Consider the following 16787-nt stretch of genomic DNA (forward strand, 5'->3'; position numbering starts at 1 on the left):
CATCAAACTCAAACAGAAGTGTGCAATCAGATGTGTTTATTTACATTGTAAGCCTGTTTGTTTTGATATGGATGGACCATACTTGTCCCTGATTGGCTGATCCGGTCAACCACACCCATTTGAACTTGCAGAGATGAAAACGCTGTATCAAAATACAGAGATTTCATCATCAACACTTTGCGGGCCAAATAAGACTCCCTTGAGGGCCAAGTTTGGCCCACAGGCCCTGCTTTAAGACATGATCTTGCTTAAGTGTCGCCTCATATCTTTGAACACGTTTTGGATCTTCGTTGTGGTGATAAAAATATTGACAATATTTTGGTTCTTGTACATTGACGTAGTGACGATGCAAAGGGCAAAGCCACATGTCATCGCCGTGGAAACAGAACGTTAAAAACATACTTCAGACATTCTCCATGGAGATATACAATTTATGCAAAACTAGAATAATATTATAGCTAAAGGGACAACACTTCCATGGAAACAAGCAGTCTCCTCCTCCAGACCACGTACGAGTCAGGTTTGTGGAGAGTCCGCTCTCAGTGAGGACGCAAAACAACCAAAATGAAAAACAGACAGACATGCTTTTAGTTTAGTCTGTTTTAGGTAAAAAAGGTACACAATTTACCTCAGGACCCTTTGGAGCCAATCTCGTTAGAAAACTGTAACGTGTGAGAAACGGTGTAAAAGTCTCACTAGAAACAAAAATGTAACAAACGAACACAAACTCCAGATGACAGGAGGAAGTTCATGACTTATTCCATTTTAAAAGCAGAAACTCAGATTAAAGAGGTATTTATACAAGAATAAGAGCAAATTGAGGACGTTTAAAAAATAACTTCTGATTACCATAAAAACAAGAAAAAACAAGAAGAAAAATCAACACAAATGACACAAAATCAACACAAATGGCACAAAATCAACACAAATGGCAGAAATGGTGGAACGCTTCATTTACAGCTGCTTAAATAACATTATTCAAAAATCCCACTTTGTACAACTATGACCAAACCTAAAGCGAGGCGTGGCAAGGGCAAGAGGTCAGTTCAGAGTCCTGACAATGTCCCGTCTCCATGACAACGTGGATGAACACACATGGAGCTCAACCTGGAGATGACAGAGGCAGCGTGTGCCCCTGCTAGTCAGAGAGAGAACAGCTCGGACTGTGACCAGTGTTTGTGAGCGCTCCGCCTCCTGTGGGCCTCAGCAGTGGATCTCGTAGGCGATCTGAGAGTCTATGAAGAGGCCGCTGTGGTTCAGGTACACGCCCTCAGACTCCGCCGTCAGCACCGGCTCCGCCTCTCCTCCTTCCCCCGCCATCCTCCTCATAGTCCGCGTATCCTCCAGCTGTTTGGGAACTGTGGGGGGGCTGGAGGGCGGGGCCGGACCGGAGCAGTGGGTGGAGCTCTCGGAGGGGGCGGAGCTCACGTCAGGCGGCACCACAGGGGGCGGCACAGGTTTGGCCCGATTCAGGACGTACATTTCGTGGCCGCGCTTGTCCCGGTACTCCTCCAGCTGAGCGAAGGTGGTGGGACCGTCCGAGTAGTCGTTCACGTACAGGATATTCTCATCCTAATAGAGGACAAACCATAGTTAAGATGAGATAAGATATTCCTTTATTGTCCCACATGGGGAAATTTCATTGGTGCAACGCAGGTAGATACAGAAGAAAAGAACAGATCACTTATAGGAAGTTTGAAAAAACACTTTCAGTAGAAGTTACCATAGTGATGTTACTGTAATGATGTTGCCATAGTGATGTTGCGATAGTGATGTTACTGTAGTGATGTTACTGTAGTGATGTTACTATAGTTATGTTACTATAGTGACGTTACCATAGTGATGTTAAGATAAGATAAGATAAGATAATCCTTTATTGTCCCACATGGGGAAATTTCATTGGTGCAACGCAGGTAGATACAGAAGAAAAGAACAGATCACTTATAGGAAGTCTGAAAAACACTTTCAGTAGAAGATCTCCTATAAACAAAAACTCCCATAGACAAATAAATAAATACATAAATACCATTGCATGTGATCACGACAGTAATTGCACATGAATATGTGTCAAGACAGCACATAGATTGCACATGAATTTCACAGTAATTGCACATATGACGGAATTGCACATGGTTAGGTCAGTATTGAGAGTGTTCAGGACTAACAGTGTTTGTTATAAAGTCTGACAGCAGCAGGAAGGAAAGACCTACGAAACCTCTCCCTCCCACAGCGAGGGTGGATCAGTCTCTCACTGAAGCTGCTCTCCAGAGCGGACAGAGTGTCCTGCAGGGGGTGACACTCATGGTCCAGCATAGATGTGAATCTAGCCAGGACCCTTCTGTCCCCCACCTCCTGCACCGAGTCCAGAACGCAGCCCAGGACGGAGCTGGACTTCTTGATGACTTTGTCCAGTCTCTTCCTCTCCCTCTCTGTGATGCTGCTGCTCCAGCAGGCCACACCTACAGGAGCTGATGCCACCACAGAGTCGTAGAAGGTCTTCAGGAGTGGCCCTGTCACTCCAAAAGACCTGAGTCTCCTCAGGAGGTAGAGCCGACTCTGGCTCTTCCTGTACAGTGCGTCTGTGTTATGAGTCCAGTCCAGTCCTCAGGCAGATGAGGGACCGTCCACACAGGGCAGGGACCACTTCACCAGGGGAGGGGCATCTGGGTCCACAGGTCCTCACTGGTGAGGGGGCAGTGGGGTGGCGTCTGCGGAAATCCACCACCATCTCCTTGGTCTTCCCTGCATTGATGAGGAGGTGGTTCCGCTGACACCAGTCCACAAAGTCCTGCGCCAGTCCCCTGTACACCACATCATCGTCGTCCGTGATGAGTCCGATGATGGCAGAGTCATCAGAGAACTTCTGCAGGACACAGCTATCCGTGTCGTGTCTGAAGTCTGCAGTGTAAAGGGTGAAGAGAAAGGGCGCGAGGACAGTGCCCTGGGGCGCCCCCACACTGCAGGTCCGAGTGTCAGACACACAGTCCCGGGCTCTCACAAACTGGGGTCGGTCTGTGAGTTAGTCCAGGATCCACTCTGCCAGGTCATACTCCACACCAGCCGTCTCCAGCTTGTCCCTCAGGAGCAGCGGCTGGATGGTGTTGAAGGCGCTGGAAAGATCGAAGAACAGAATCCTCACAGAGCTGCCAGGCTTTTCCAGGTGAGAGAGAGAGCGGTGCAGCAGGGAGATGACGGCGTCCTCCACTCCGATTCCAGGCCGATATGCAAACTGCAGCGGGTCCATGGCTGAGCTCACAGTGGAGCGGAGGTGGTCCAGGACCAGCCGCTCCAGTGTCTTCATCAGGTGGGACGTGAGAGTCACTGGCCTTAAGCTGTTGAAGTCTTTGGCGCGCGGTGTCTTAGGCACAGGTACCAGACAGGAGGTCTTCCAGACCTGTGGTACCACCCTCAGCTTCAGGCTCATGTTGAAGACATGCTCCACAACTCCACACAGTTCATCTGCTCAGGACTTAAGGAGCCTGGGGCTGATGCCGTCAGGTCCTGCTGCCTTCCTCACTTTAATCCTCTTCAGCTCACCCCTCACCTGTGCTGCTGTGACAGTCAGTGGTTGGCAGGGGGACTGTGTGCTGGGGGGATGGGTGAGTCCAGGCGAAGTGGGAAGCTGATGGTCCGGGGCAGAGAAGCGAAGAGGAACAGATGCAGGGCATTGTCCAGCTGTGGAAGAGGGAGCATGCAGCTGTGCAGGGGGAGGGGCAGGTGACCGATCAAATCTTAAGAAGTGAGCATTTAAATCATTCACCCACTGTAGATCCCCCTCTGTCTGGGCAGGGGGGATTTTGAAGCCCAAGATGGTTTTCAGGCTTCTCCACACTCCCTGAATGTTCTTTTGCTGCAGCTGCTCTTCCATCCTCCTCTTGTAGCCGGCCTTAGCCTGCCTGATCTCCCTCCTCAGCTCCTTCTGCAGAGTCCTCAGCTCCTCCTTGTTCCCTGACCTGAAGGCTCTCTTCTTCTCCTTCAGCAGAGCCTTCAGTTCACGGTTAATCCATGGCTTGTTGTTTGGAAAACACCGCACCGTCCGGGAGGGAACAATGTTATCAAAACAGAAGTTGATGTAGTCCGTGATGCACTCTGTGATGGTGTTGATGTCCTTCCCATGTGGGTCATAAAGCTCAGTCCAGACAGTGGTGCTGAAGCAGTCCCTCAGAGCCTCCTCGCCCTCAGCAGACCACCTCCTCACCTCACGGGACACCACAGGCTGCCTGCGCACGATGGGTTCATACACAGGCCTCAGATGTACAAGGTTGTGGTCCGAGCTGCCCAGGGGAGGGAGGGGGGAAGAGGAATAAGCCTCTTTGGTGTTGGCAAAAAACAAGTCCAATGTTCTATTGTTTCTGGTGGGGCAGGTAACATACTGGGTGTATGTTGGTAGAACAGAAGAGGGAGAAGCGTGGTTAAAGTCACCCGAGACGAGGGTTAGCGATCAAAATCACATGTGAGAACTCCCGGGGCAGATAATATGGCCTCATGCCAATAGCCAATAGTTCAATATCCTTGCTACACAGCTGCTCCCTCACTGTGCAGTGTTCGGGTTTGGACCAGCTCGTGTTCACATACACCGCCAGACCTCCTCCTCTTTTCTTTCCGCATTCTTTCGTTCTGTCCGCCCGCAGCAGATGAAAATTGTCCAAACCTACAATAGAGTCTGGCATTTCTGCTCTTAACCAGGTCTCTGTGAAAATCAAGACACTGCTGTCCCTATAAATCCTCTGGGACCGCATGAGGCTCGCTATTTCCGTCATTTTATTTTGAAGGGACCTCACGTTACCCATGACTTCGGCAGGAACGACTTCCTGTTTGTCCCGCTCTTCTCTCGGAGTTTACGTCCAGCCCGTCTGCTTCTCTGCGTTTTCCTTAGGATGTCCGCCGGGATAACGTGACGATCTCCGGGTAAGACGACTGTTCTCCGCAGTTTCATTAGTTCCTCCTTTGTGTAAACGCGGTACGGCGCCGACCGGGGCCGGAGCCGGGGGACTCAGAGCGAAGACACATCGCAACGACACGACGAAAACACTCAATCCAGCCGAATAAAGTCAAAACAAGTTAATTTAAAGCGATTCCAGTGCGTGTCCCTATCGTTCGTGAAGTACCGACGACACGCTGTACTTTGGCGGCGGCCGGAGGACGCGGGGGGCTAGTTCAGAGCTAGCTCACATCACAACAACACAACGAAAAACGCTCAAATCCAGCCGAAAAAAGTCAAAAACAGTTGAATTAAAAACGATTCCAGCGCGTGTCCCTATCGTACAGTAAAATATAAAAAAATATTTACAAAATAATTAAAAAAATATAGCAGATAAAGCACAATAAGTGTGAGAAAAAAAGAGCGTTTACACCGGGCTGCTAGTTGTACCAGCGCCTTATGACGACTACATGATCACTACGATTATTGTAATGATGTTGCCATGGTGATGTTACCATGGTGATGTTACTGTAGTGATGTTGTCATGGTGATGTTACTGTAAAGACGTTGCCATGGTGATGTTACTGTAGTGACGTTGCCATGGTGATGTTACTGTAGTGACGTTACTGTAGTGACGTTGCCAGGGTGATGTTACTATAGTGACGTTGCCATGATGATGTCACTGTAGTGATGTTGCCATGATGATGTCACTATAGTGATGTTACTGTAGTGATGTTGCCATGGTGATGTTACTATAGTGACGTTGCCATGGTGATGTCACTATAGTGATGTTACTGTAGTGATGTTGCCATGGTGATGTTACTATAGCACGTTGCCATGGTGATGTTACTGTAGTGATGTTGCCATGATGATGTTACCATGGTGATGTCGGTGTAATCCCTCATTCGTCCAGGCGTGTTCCATTGTAGAAAAAGCTTCAGTTGTAGTCATCTGGACTCAGTTAGAAAAATTAGACGTTTCGGCTCTCATCCAAAAGTCATTGTCAATAAGAGAATTTAGGTCGAGAACTCCGATATTTGTACTATTCTGTGGTAAGTCCAACCCATAGGGAGGAGCCTTCCTGAAGTGGAAAGAGTTGTTTGTTTCAACAGAAACATACCCTCTTTGTGTCTACTGAGCTAGACTATTCAACCCTTTTATGGGCTATTAGTCTCCCCTTTGTCTTTGTGAGACCCTGGCTCACCCACCCTGAATACCTGATTAGCATCTAAATGTCCTGGTAATGGTCCTCTACCTCTCCAGGGGTTCAGTATACCATTGTAGACTACAGGAAGATTGAATCTTAGCCCTCCATTTCTGTTTAAAGAAGGTTTTTCTTTTTTAACAAAAATAGGTTCCTTAACTCCTCTTTCAAACCATCTTTTCTCCCTGCTTAAAATCTTCACCTCACCGTCTTCAAACGAGTGATTAGAGGCCAAACGAGTGATTAGAGGCCATCTCCAAGGTCAAGATGGAGATGCACGGCGCTCTGTGGTCCTGAACTTGTATTTCTTCTGTGCTGATAGAGCCTCTTGTGTAGAGGCTGTTTAGTCTCACCTATGTAACGTTCTTTACAACTTTCTTCACTGCATTGGATCGAATAAACTACATTGCTCTGTTTTTGAGTCGGCAACTTGTCCTTGGAATGAGCCAGTTTTTGTCTTAAAGTGTTTCCTGGTTTAAAATAAACAGGGACTTCGTGTTGTCTAAAAATTCTCTGCAGTTTTTCCGACAGGCCAGAGACATAAGGGATGGAAACACCCTTCCTTCTCTGTTCAGTATCCCTTTTGTCTTGCTTCTTGGTACTCTTCACTCTGTTGAGGGCCCAAGCGGGATAACCACAGGCTGAGAGGGAATTTCGGACATGTTTTTCCTCTTTCTTCTTGCCCTCTGAGCTGGTGGGCACACCTTGAGCTCTGTGTTGTAAGATTCTGATCACACCCAGCTTGTGCTGTAGTGGGTGGTTGGAACCAAAGAGCAGATACTGGTCCGTGTGTGTCGGTTTCCTATATACTTCTATTTGGAGCTTCCCGTCCTCTCCTCTGATCGTGGAACAATCAAGAAAGGCCAAGCGATTCTCCTTAGCGTCTTCTCTTGTAAACCTAATATGTGGGTCCACTGCATTGATGTGCTCTGAGAAGGCTTCCAACTCTTGTTTCTTGATTGTTACAAAAGTATCATCGACATAGCGAAGCCACAGCTTTGGGGCAATGCCTGAGAAGGAGGCCAGTGCCTTCCTCTCAAAGTGCTCCATGTACAGATTGGTCACTATGGGAGAGACGGGCGAGCCCATGGCACAGCCATGAATCTGTCTGTAAAATTGTCCCCGGAATTGAAAGTAAGTGGTGATCAGAACCTTACAACACAGAGCTCAAGGTGTGCCCACCAGCTCAGAGGGCAAGAAGAAAGAGGAAAAACACGTCCGAAATGCCCTCTCAGCCTGTGGTTACCCCGCTTGGGCCCTCAACAGAGTGAAGAGAACCAAGAAGCAGGACAAAAGGGAAACTGAACAGAGAAGGAAGGGTGTTTCCTTCCCTTATGTCTCTGGCCTGTCGGAAAAACTGCAGAGAATTTTTAGGCAACACAAAGTCCCTGTTTATTTTGAACCAGGAAACACTTTAAGACAAAAACTGGTTCATCCCAAGGACAAATTGCCGACTCAAAAACAGAGCAATGTAGTTTATTCTATCCAATGCAGTGAAGAAAGTTGTAAAGAATGTTACATAGGTGAGACAAAACAGCCTCTACACAAGAGACTCTATCAGCACAGAAGAAATACAAGTTCAGGACCACAGAGCGCCGTGCATCTCCATCTTGAAGCCTCTAATCACTCGTTTGAAGATGGTGAGGTGAAGATTTTAAGCAGGGAGAAAAGATGGTTTGAAAGAGGAAGAGAAAGCTATTTTTGTTAAAAAAGAACCTTCTTTAAACAGAAATGGAGGACTAAGATTCAATCTTCCTGTAGTCTACAATGGTATACTGAACCCCTGGAGAGGTAGAGGACCATTACCAGGACATTTAGATGCTGATCAGGTATTCAGGGTGGGTGAGCCAGGGTCTCACAAAGACAAAGGGGAGACTAATAGCCTATTAAAGGGTTGAATAGTCTAGCTCAGTAGACACAAAAAGGGTAAGTTTCTGTTGAAACAAACAACTCTTTCCACTTCAGGAAGGCTCCTCCCAATGGGTTGGACTTACCACAGAATAGTACAAATATTGGAGTTCTCGACCTAAATTCTCTTATTGACAATGACTCTTGGATGAGAGCCGAAACGTCTAATTTTTCTAACCGAGTCCAGGTTACCATGGTGATGTTACTATGGTGATGTTACTGAAGTGATGTTACTGTAGTGATGTTACCATGGTGATGTTACTGTAGTGATGTTACCATGGTGATGTTACTATAGTGATGGTGCCATGGTGATGTTACTGTAGTGATGTTACCATGGTGATGTTACTGTAGTGATGTTGCCATGGTGATGTTACTATAGTGATGTTACTGTAGTGATGTTACCATGGTGATGTTACTGTAGTGGTGTTGCCATGGCGATGTTACTGTAGTGATGTTACTAGTGATGTTGCCATGGTGATGTTACTATGGTGATGTTACTGTAGTGATGTTGCCATGGTGATGTTACCATGGTGATGTTACTATAGTGATGTTGCCATGGTGATGTTACCATGGTGATGTTACTGTAGTGATGTTACCATGGTGATGTTACTGTAGTGATGTTGCCATGGTGATGTTACTGTAGTGATGTTACCATGGTGATGTTACTGTAGTGACGTTGCCATGGCGATGTTACTGTAGTGATGTTGCCATGGTGATGTTACTGTAGTGGCGTTGCCATGGTGATGTTACTGTAGTGACGTTGCCATGGTGATGTTACTGTAGTGGCGTTGCCATGGTGCTGGTACCTTAGTGTCTGAGTCGTGGGGCTCCTTGTCAGGCTGCTGCTGCCGGCTGTAGATCATCATGAGAAGCAGCAGAGCGGTCAGAGCTAACAGGGAGATGCCCACTGCAATAGCCGTCTGTGTGGCGGGCCCCAGGGCACTGAAGGCCATGCTCCCCAGTGCATACAGAGGCTCGCGGCTCACCTCTGAGCCATGGCTCCGGGGGCGTGGCCAGGTCGGAGCATATGAGGAGAGCTGGGACCACGAGGCCCACATGGATGTTGAGGAGTTGATGGCCAGCTGGAAGGTGACTCTGGCCATACCCCCCGCATTCCAGGCCTCACACTCGTAGAAGCCAGCGTGTGCCACCGTCACGTTACTGAGGAACAACATGCCACTGCCCGTGTCTGGGTCAAACCTCTCAGCTCTATGCACAGGCTCCGAGGGCCCCTCTGAAGGGCCCTCTGTTCGCCCCACCACACCGGCCCCGGGCTCCTGCACCAGACCTCGAGGAGAGAGGGCTGCCTTACCCTGGGACGCCTTCCTCCATGTCACCTGTGTGCACACAACATGATCAGACCCCAAAGCAAAGCAGTTTCCTGGGCAGAAACTGGCTGTAACTTGTGTACACAAAGTACACAAGGTACACCATGCAGTAGACTATTCTGAGACATTTTTGTAAGTTTATTAAGTGTCAGCAAGTTAAGTCTTTCTAAATCAGTATTCTGTTCAGAATGTGTCTTTGATATGGGCAACATACTACATGGCTTTGAGATCTTAATCTCTCAGAAATGTATCGTATCCTCCAAAGTCTTCTCCAGATCCATTCAAGCCTCAAAGTCCAGGGGTAGAGTGTGTTTCCTCAAAACAAAGGCACAAATTAAGCCCTGGTTACCGAACTCTAAAAGCAACAGCGGATTCAGCTAAATTTATTTCTTATCCTTTTTTTAATCCACAAAATGAAAACAAAACAAAACAGACACAAAAAACGTTATTTGTAGTTCTGCGCATTTGTCCCATTTGCTCCAAAGTCTAGTCAATGTCAATTATAATGTCCCTGAAGCCAGAAGATGCTCCAGAGATATCCATTCATTGTGTCCATTGTGGGAGTCTTGAGGCCCAGAAATGCCTTGTTAATCTCAGTCTAGTATTTTTAAGATACAGGACAGTGGTAAGTGTACCACATGGTGGTATCAAAAATGTGACAAATTTTTCCAACATTATTCATTCATTCGTGTAATTTTGTGGTTCTCCACAGAGATGTACATATATTTTTCATTTGTTAAAAAAAACCCTCTTTCCCATTTACGTTTGATATAATTAGTGGTTGTGCAAATTGTTAATACATTCGTAAAATTTAGACAAAATTCCTCTAGACAAAGTTCTGATTTAAAAAGCTTTAATAAAAAAAAATCAGTCAAAGAGCAAGGTTGGTTTTGTTTAATTTCTTGGTGATAATAACTCCTTATAACATAAGTAAATACCTATAAAAGTCCTGTGATTTTCTTTTACAATCTGATCTTTTTTTGTCCAGACTTTTAAAACTCAAATCTGTGCTGTTAAAACTTTGATAAACCATTTATCTTAAGATTTTAACATATTTTAGGTACCAGTGTTCTCGCTGAGGGGTTTTGGCGAGCCACCGCGCTGCGGCTGGTCAGCGCCCCGCGCTGCGGCTGGTCAGCGCCAGGTATCAAGATCGCTCGCACGGTCATAGTACTTTTAAGTACTTTTCGCAAGTGCGGTTTGTCCCACCGCCATCCTTCAACCTCAGCCCAGCAAGAACACTGGGTCACATGTTTTTATTCGTTCTTTTCAGGTCGTAAGTACAGATTTTACAAAAGGATTTTACACTTCCTCCAAATGACATCATTTGTCATCAGCCAGTAAGGCTGAAGCCCCCAGCACTACACCACTCAATATTCTTCAATTGAGCTTCATATTCTTCAGAGTCTGGGTCACACCAGTAGTTGGGCGTGGTGGGCAGCGGCCTTCATGCACAGCGCTTGAGAGCCTCATTAGCTTGAGGGTAGAGATCCACCGATTCCAAAATTCTTGGCCAAAACCGATTTTTCCGATACCGATTTTCTATCTAGCCACTGATTTTCCCACAAACTACCCAGTATTATATGAAAAAAGTTGGATGTATACAGGACACACGTTTTATAATATAAAATGTAATTTATTTTGTGGAAAAATAAATAACTATATATAAAAATAATATATAAATACAGAACTATATACTAACTAATATGGCCTGGAGAAGAGTGGGGGACACAGAGGATAAAGGAGTCCATTTCTCCTGCAGAAGATGCCGCTCATTCATCTCATCTTCATGCTCCAATGGTTCCAGATTGAAATCAAATGAACTATTTTCATATAGTAATTTATACATTTGTAATTTTACACATCCTTTTGAATGAGCTGGAACCCGCTGCAGGAGAGGAAGCAGATGGAACATGAGGAGGGTCAGTCCCAGAGCGCTGCCAGCACCTCCCTCTCAAAGCTGGAGGACTCTGGCTCCAGGACCTCTTCCTCGTGGTTCTACAAAAAAAACCACACATTGCAATTTAGATGACACGGGCTAAAAAACAAATTGTAATCCAACCAAATGCTTTTACACACCTGTGGGTGCAGCAGAAGGGCCAGCATCCCCTGAAGGAGCAGGGGCAGGAGCAACAGGAGCAGTGGTAGGGGCAGGAGAAACAGGAGCAGGAGCAGGAGCAGGAGCAACAGGGAGGGCTGAAGGCAAATCCAGATCTTCAAAAAGAACATTATACAGCAGTTATATTTTAGCCCAGTACATTTACTGCAATATTATTCAAACTTTTACTATTATAATACAGCATATTTAATGAGGCATACATATGTTGCCAATATCATTTTCCAGTTTCATCAGCTCTTTGATAACTTCACACACTCACTAGAAGCACAATGAGTGTACACTATAAATTCTAGTGCACAGCTGATTGTGTAAACATTTCTTTGAGGCTGTGGGACAATTAAATAGGCCTGACATTAGATTGTAGCCACTCATTTCGCTGTTCGAGTCAGTAAATTAAGTTTTGTATCTACATAATGTATGTCTCAAATGCATCAAAGTATTTTTAAAGTCTCATTTCAGGTGGATGAGATCTCTTGTTAGCATTAGCTCGTAGCTTAGCTCTGCTAGTTGAGCAGAACAACAACAACAACAACTAACTCTTCTGACAGCCCTGCTGCTGCTGCTTCTGGCCCCTTCATATAATGTGTCCCTACTCTTCTGCAGATAACTCTGAATAAACACATTAACTCGTCAAACACAAACCAGCGCAAATTATTTTGACCGCATCAAATATCAACACGTAGATTGTAATCGTCTCAAAGTTATAATAACTTACCCCACAGTCCAGTCTCCTCTGATCCTCCTCCAGGCTCGCTCCTTCTTGTGTTCCACCAAAGTTGAACAAATCTGAACTTTTCTGCGACGAACAATTTTAACGCTTTGAAGCTTATACGCCTGTCAAAGCTTTTGTCTAGAGCGGAAAACGGCAAAACGCACCCTCCGCGGCGAAAAAGCAGGAATCGCGCCGCGGGAAACGCAGGAGGTGTTCGACGCTCGTTTAACATAGACTTTAATGTAAACTGGACGCTTTGGCCGCCGCGCTCTGAAAGAGTCTTGTAGTTTTTAGCTGTTTTGCTCTGGACGAGCTGAGCTGCTACGCACCGCGCATGCGGGTCAGTTTGGATCGGCCGAAAACCGGCCATTACGTCATGGACCGGCCGGTCACCGATTTTGGCCGATTCAGCATAAAACCGGCTTTTTAAATCGGCGGCCGATTGATCGGTGCATCTCTACTTGAGGGGAGGTCAGTTTTCCGCTGAGGTTATAGTCCTTCAGTTTGATTGTCCCTCCCTTGCTTTTTCGGTGTTTACTCATCTCTCTCAGCGTCTTGCTCCTCGTTTGTGGGTGAGAAGGATATTTTAAAAGGAAAATATCTTATCAGTCTATTTTTATTATTTCTAGGTCCTATCTTTATAAATCCAAAAATCAAATTGAGCTTACCTGTGGGCGGGGGTACCCCGAGGCATGGCACGACACCCGCAAGCTCTCCCCCAGGCGCACGGCCAGTCTGCGGGGCTCCAGCTGCACAACGGGGGGGATGCACACCAGGCTGTTCAGGGGCACCTCTACCAGGCTGAGCTGAGACAGGCGGGGCGGGTCGGCACACACCAGGCGCCGCTCGGCAGAGCTCAGCAGCCTCTGGCCCTCCTCGTCAATCCAGCTGCGCAGCCAGTGCAGTGCGCAGTCACAGCGCCACGGGTTGTCTGCACATAACAGCAGGAGGAGACCTGACATCAACTCTTATTCACCCTAATTCAGCCTGAGTGTTGGGCGACTCTCCGAGTGGAGCAGGAGCCTCCAGGGAGCCTGTGGAAACGTATTTATTCAGACTGGCTTTTAACACTACTGTAATGTAGTGTCACTACATGAACACTATATCTTTAACACTCCGTCGTTAAAGATACATACGCTCAGCGCAGATGCAGATAGCGCGCTGATATGAGAAAGAATCAATCTAAAAGTGTCCATCCTGGAGACATGTCATGCTGCAATGTCAAATAAATATGGGAAAGAGTGTCTGGAATGCTACGTGTGTGGTCTGTAATTTATTTGTGATTTTGTAATGATTTTTTTCATCCAAGATAGTTCAAATGGCACTAAAATGTCTGAGATGTACTTTGGTGCTAGGCCATGGAGAGACTTGTACACAAGCAGAGCTGCTTTAAAGTCTCTTCTCTGAGCCACAGGGGGCAGTGCAGAGACCTGAGAACAGGACTAATGTGATGGTACTTCCTGGTTCTAGTCAGGACCCGAGCAGCAGCGTTCTGGGTGTACTGCAGCTGTTTTACAGCTCGTTTGGAGAGACCAGTGAGCGGCCGTTACAGTCTAATCTACTGGAGACAAACGCCTCTTCAAGTCTGTTTTAGACATTATATTTTTGATTTTGGCAATGTTTTTTAGATGGTAAAAAGCTGCTGATGTTATTGATTTGATGTGTTAAAGCTCAAGTCTGAGTCCATTATTACCCCCAGATTTATAACTTGGTTTGTAAGTTTTAGAGCGAGACTCTGGAGGTGACGCTAACACTTTCTCTTTGTTTCTGTGACAAAGACGATGATTTGAGTCTTGTCTGAGTTCAGCTGGAGAAAGTTGTTCTTCCTCCACACACTGACTCTGGCACCAGCAGGAGACCCTCTGGCACCAGCAGAAGGCTCTCTGGCACCAGCAGGAGGCCCTCTGGCACCAGCAGGAGGCCCTCTGGCACCAGCAGGAGGCCGGTCCACACACTGATCTGTTGGATGCAGTGATAGAGTGAATCCACTGGTCCATATTCACCTGTGACAGTGAAACATAGATCTGACTCATCTGCATCATTGTGATAGGTCATGTGACCTAACGGCAGCATGTAGAGGCTGAACAGAAGGGGACCTGGGACTGACCCTTGGGGCACTCCACAGGTCAATGCCATGCTCTCAGAGACACAGTCACCAATCTCAACAAAGTACTTTGTACTTAAGGCCATACCAGTGATGCCCACCCAGTCCTCTGTAGAAGTATCCCGTGATTGACAGTGTCAAATGCAGCGCTGAGATCCAGCAAGGTGGGGCCACTCTGCTGTGGGTGGGGCCACTCACATGCTGAGTAAGACCAAAAGTTTCAAGAGCAATACCAATGATTTGTTACATAAAGACTAGACATTTAGAACAGCAAGTTTCACTTTGGTTTCTGAAGAACAAAACATCGTCTTCCCACGTGGTGCATGACTTAAATGTCTCTGATTTACAGTTTCACGGATGGAGTGTTTATATCTGTGATGTCCAGTGTTTCTGACTGCCAGAGGGCGCTAGAGCCTCTCCCAACGTTTTCTTGCGTTTGTCCATTTTGAGATATTGTTTGCAGTGACCTGGAGGGGGCGGTGGAGGGGGCGGTGGAGGGGGAAGTAGTCTGTACACCAGGGGTTCCCACACGTTTTCGGCTCACAAGCTACTTTTATATTCAAAGTGATCATATATTCAAAGGTGTTGTGTTCTTGCTGAAACTTATGGAAAAGAACCACAATAATCACATGCTGACTGTAGCTCTGGGTCCACTTGTGCTGCAGAGCTCTCACTTCTGATGTCAGGATATACTCTAAAAACAGACCCTCACTGAGAGCGACCGGTCGATCGCGATTGACGCAATGGGACCTACAAACTGAGTTAAGACAGGCATTCAAATACAGAGTTCTACTAAATCTTCAGTGTGGGAATGTGTCCGGAGACAAACACACAGAGACGCCCTGAATAATCCACGGGTTCAGAACATTGAAAAGCTCCACAAAGTCTCTGTCTCTGACTTTACGATATGTCGTTTGTCCCGACGTGAACAATAATCCTGTGAACTGTAGAGGGACTGGACTGGAGCAGATCAGGAGCCTCCTCACAATCCGTGCGACCGTGTCTCCATGGAAACAGGTGAGTCATTTACAAGTGAAGAAAAACGGTTAGTGAGGCTTGAACTGGGGACAATTATAGCTTCAAGTGTCTACGTCTGTCATGCGTCTACGTTGTGTCCATGAGGGCGCTGTGTCCGTGAGGGCGCTGTGTCCGTGAGGGCGCTGTGTCCATGAGGGCGCTGTGTCCCATGAGGGCGCTGTGTCCCATGAGGGCGCTGTGTCCGTGAGGGCGCTGTGTCCATGAGGGCGCTGTGTCCCATGAGGGCGCTGTGTCCATGAGGGCGCTGTGTCCCGTGAGGGCGCTGTGTCCCGTGAGGGCGCTGTGTCCGTGAGGGCGCTGTGTCCGTGAGGGCGCTGTGTCCGTGAGGGCGTTGTGTGCGTCCTGTGGAAATGTCCATAAGTTTGGATCTTCTTTCTGTTTCAGTTGGTGATGAGTCGAACCATCTCTTCTTCCAGATGAGTGATAGTTTTGCCCTTGTTTGCAGTGTCTGATTTGAATAGAGACTTTGTTTCTCCAGGTGGCATGGCTGGCAGTGAAGGCACCGGGCCCCGGGCCCCGGGCCTATGTTCAAGTAGGGCAATAAAAACCTCTAAAAAAGGAACCAGGAATGTAGCATAACAGAATATTACAAGTGCTCAGTGGTTAAAAATGCCCCATGTAGAAGATATTAGTTTAAAATGCCTGTTTGATGTGGACGGATGTTAGACCTGCTCAGGCAGTGGCAGCCATCTTGGAATTCTGATTTTCACATAAATGGATCTGAATATCTTCACCATCTATTCTTTTTTATTTTTGGGGGTAAATTGTCTGAGACGGATTCGAACTCCCAACGCTGCTGCACTCACCACGAGTACAAGTAGAGCTATTCTTTATTATATTGACTGGGGCAGTCAGTTTGTCACCACTTGTTCATGTTGGATTGACTTACCGGTCATGCGCAGCACCTGCAGGCTGACCAAGGGCCGCAGAGAGGTGGGGCCCATGGTGTGGAGGTTGTTGCGGCTCAGGTCCAGGAGAGCGAGGGAGGAAAGGCCGGACAGAGCCTGGTCTGACAGCACCTCGATGCTGTTCTGCTGGAGGTGGAGCTCCTGGAGACGCTGCAGCACAGACAGGTGTTCCACATGACCACACCCATAGAACTGTGCTCGTGTCTGTGCCCCGCTCTTGTGTCTGTGCCCCGCTGTGTCTGTGCCCTGCTCTTGTGTCTGTGCCCTGCTCTTGTGTCTGTGCCCTGCTCTTGTGTCTGTGCCCTGCTCTTGTGTCTGTGCCCTGCTCTTGTGTCTGTGCCCTGCTCTTGTGTCTGTGCCCTGTATTTGTACACCACAGGTGTGTATTTGACCAAGAAAATTCACCTGCGTGTTCACCTGCGCCTACATGTTGACCTGCATGTTCACCTGCGTCTGCGTGTTCACCTGCGTCTGCGTGTTCACCTGCGTGTTCACCTGTGTCTGCGTGTTCACCTGCATGTTCACCTGCGTCTGCGTGTTCACCT

At 47.2% G+C, this 16787-nt stretch overlaps 1 protein-coding gene across 1 annotated transcript in view; it reads right to left on the minus strand.

Moving 5' to 3' along the window:
• Positions 1-1145: 1145 nt before the first annotated feature.
• The window catches only part of LOC140354198 (leucine-rich repeat-containing protein 24-like), a 19850-nt gene continuing 4208 nt past the window's right edge, over positions 1146-16787 (minus strand). The window contains exons 5-8 of the mRNA XM_072439137.1: positions 16224-16392; positions 12861-13123; positions 8840-9370; positions 1146-1572 (exon numbers count right to left, since the gene is read on the minus strand). Of these exons, the coding sequence (XP_072295238.1) occupies positions 1204-1572; positions 8840-9370; positions 12861-13123; positions 16224-16392 (1332 nt within the window). The 3' untranslated portion in view covers positions 1146-1203. The remainder of the gene's footprint in view (positions 1573-8839; positions 9371-12860; positions 13124-16223; positions 16393-16787) is intronic.

The sequence above is a fragment of the Eucyclogobius newberryi genome, unplaced genomic scaffold (genome assembly GCF_026437365.1).
Source record: "Eucyclogobius newberryi isolate DKJ021-1_F unplaced genomic scaffold, fEucNew1.0.hap1 SCAF_9, whole genome shotgun sequence".
Classification (NCBI taxonomy): Eukaryota; Metazoa; Chordata; class Actinopteri; order Gobiiformes; family Gobiidae; genus Eucyclogobius; species Eucyclogobius newberryi.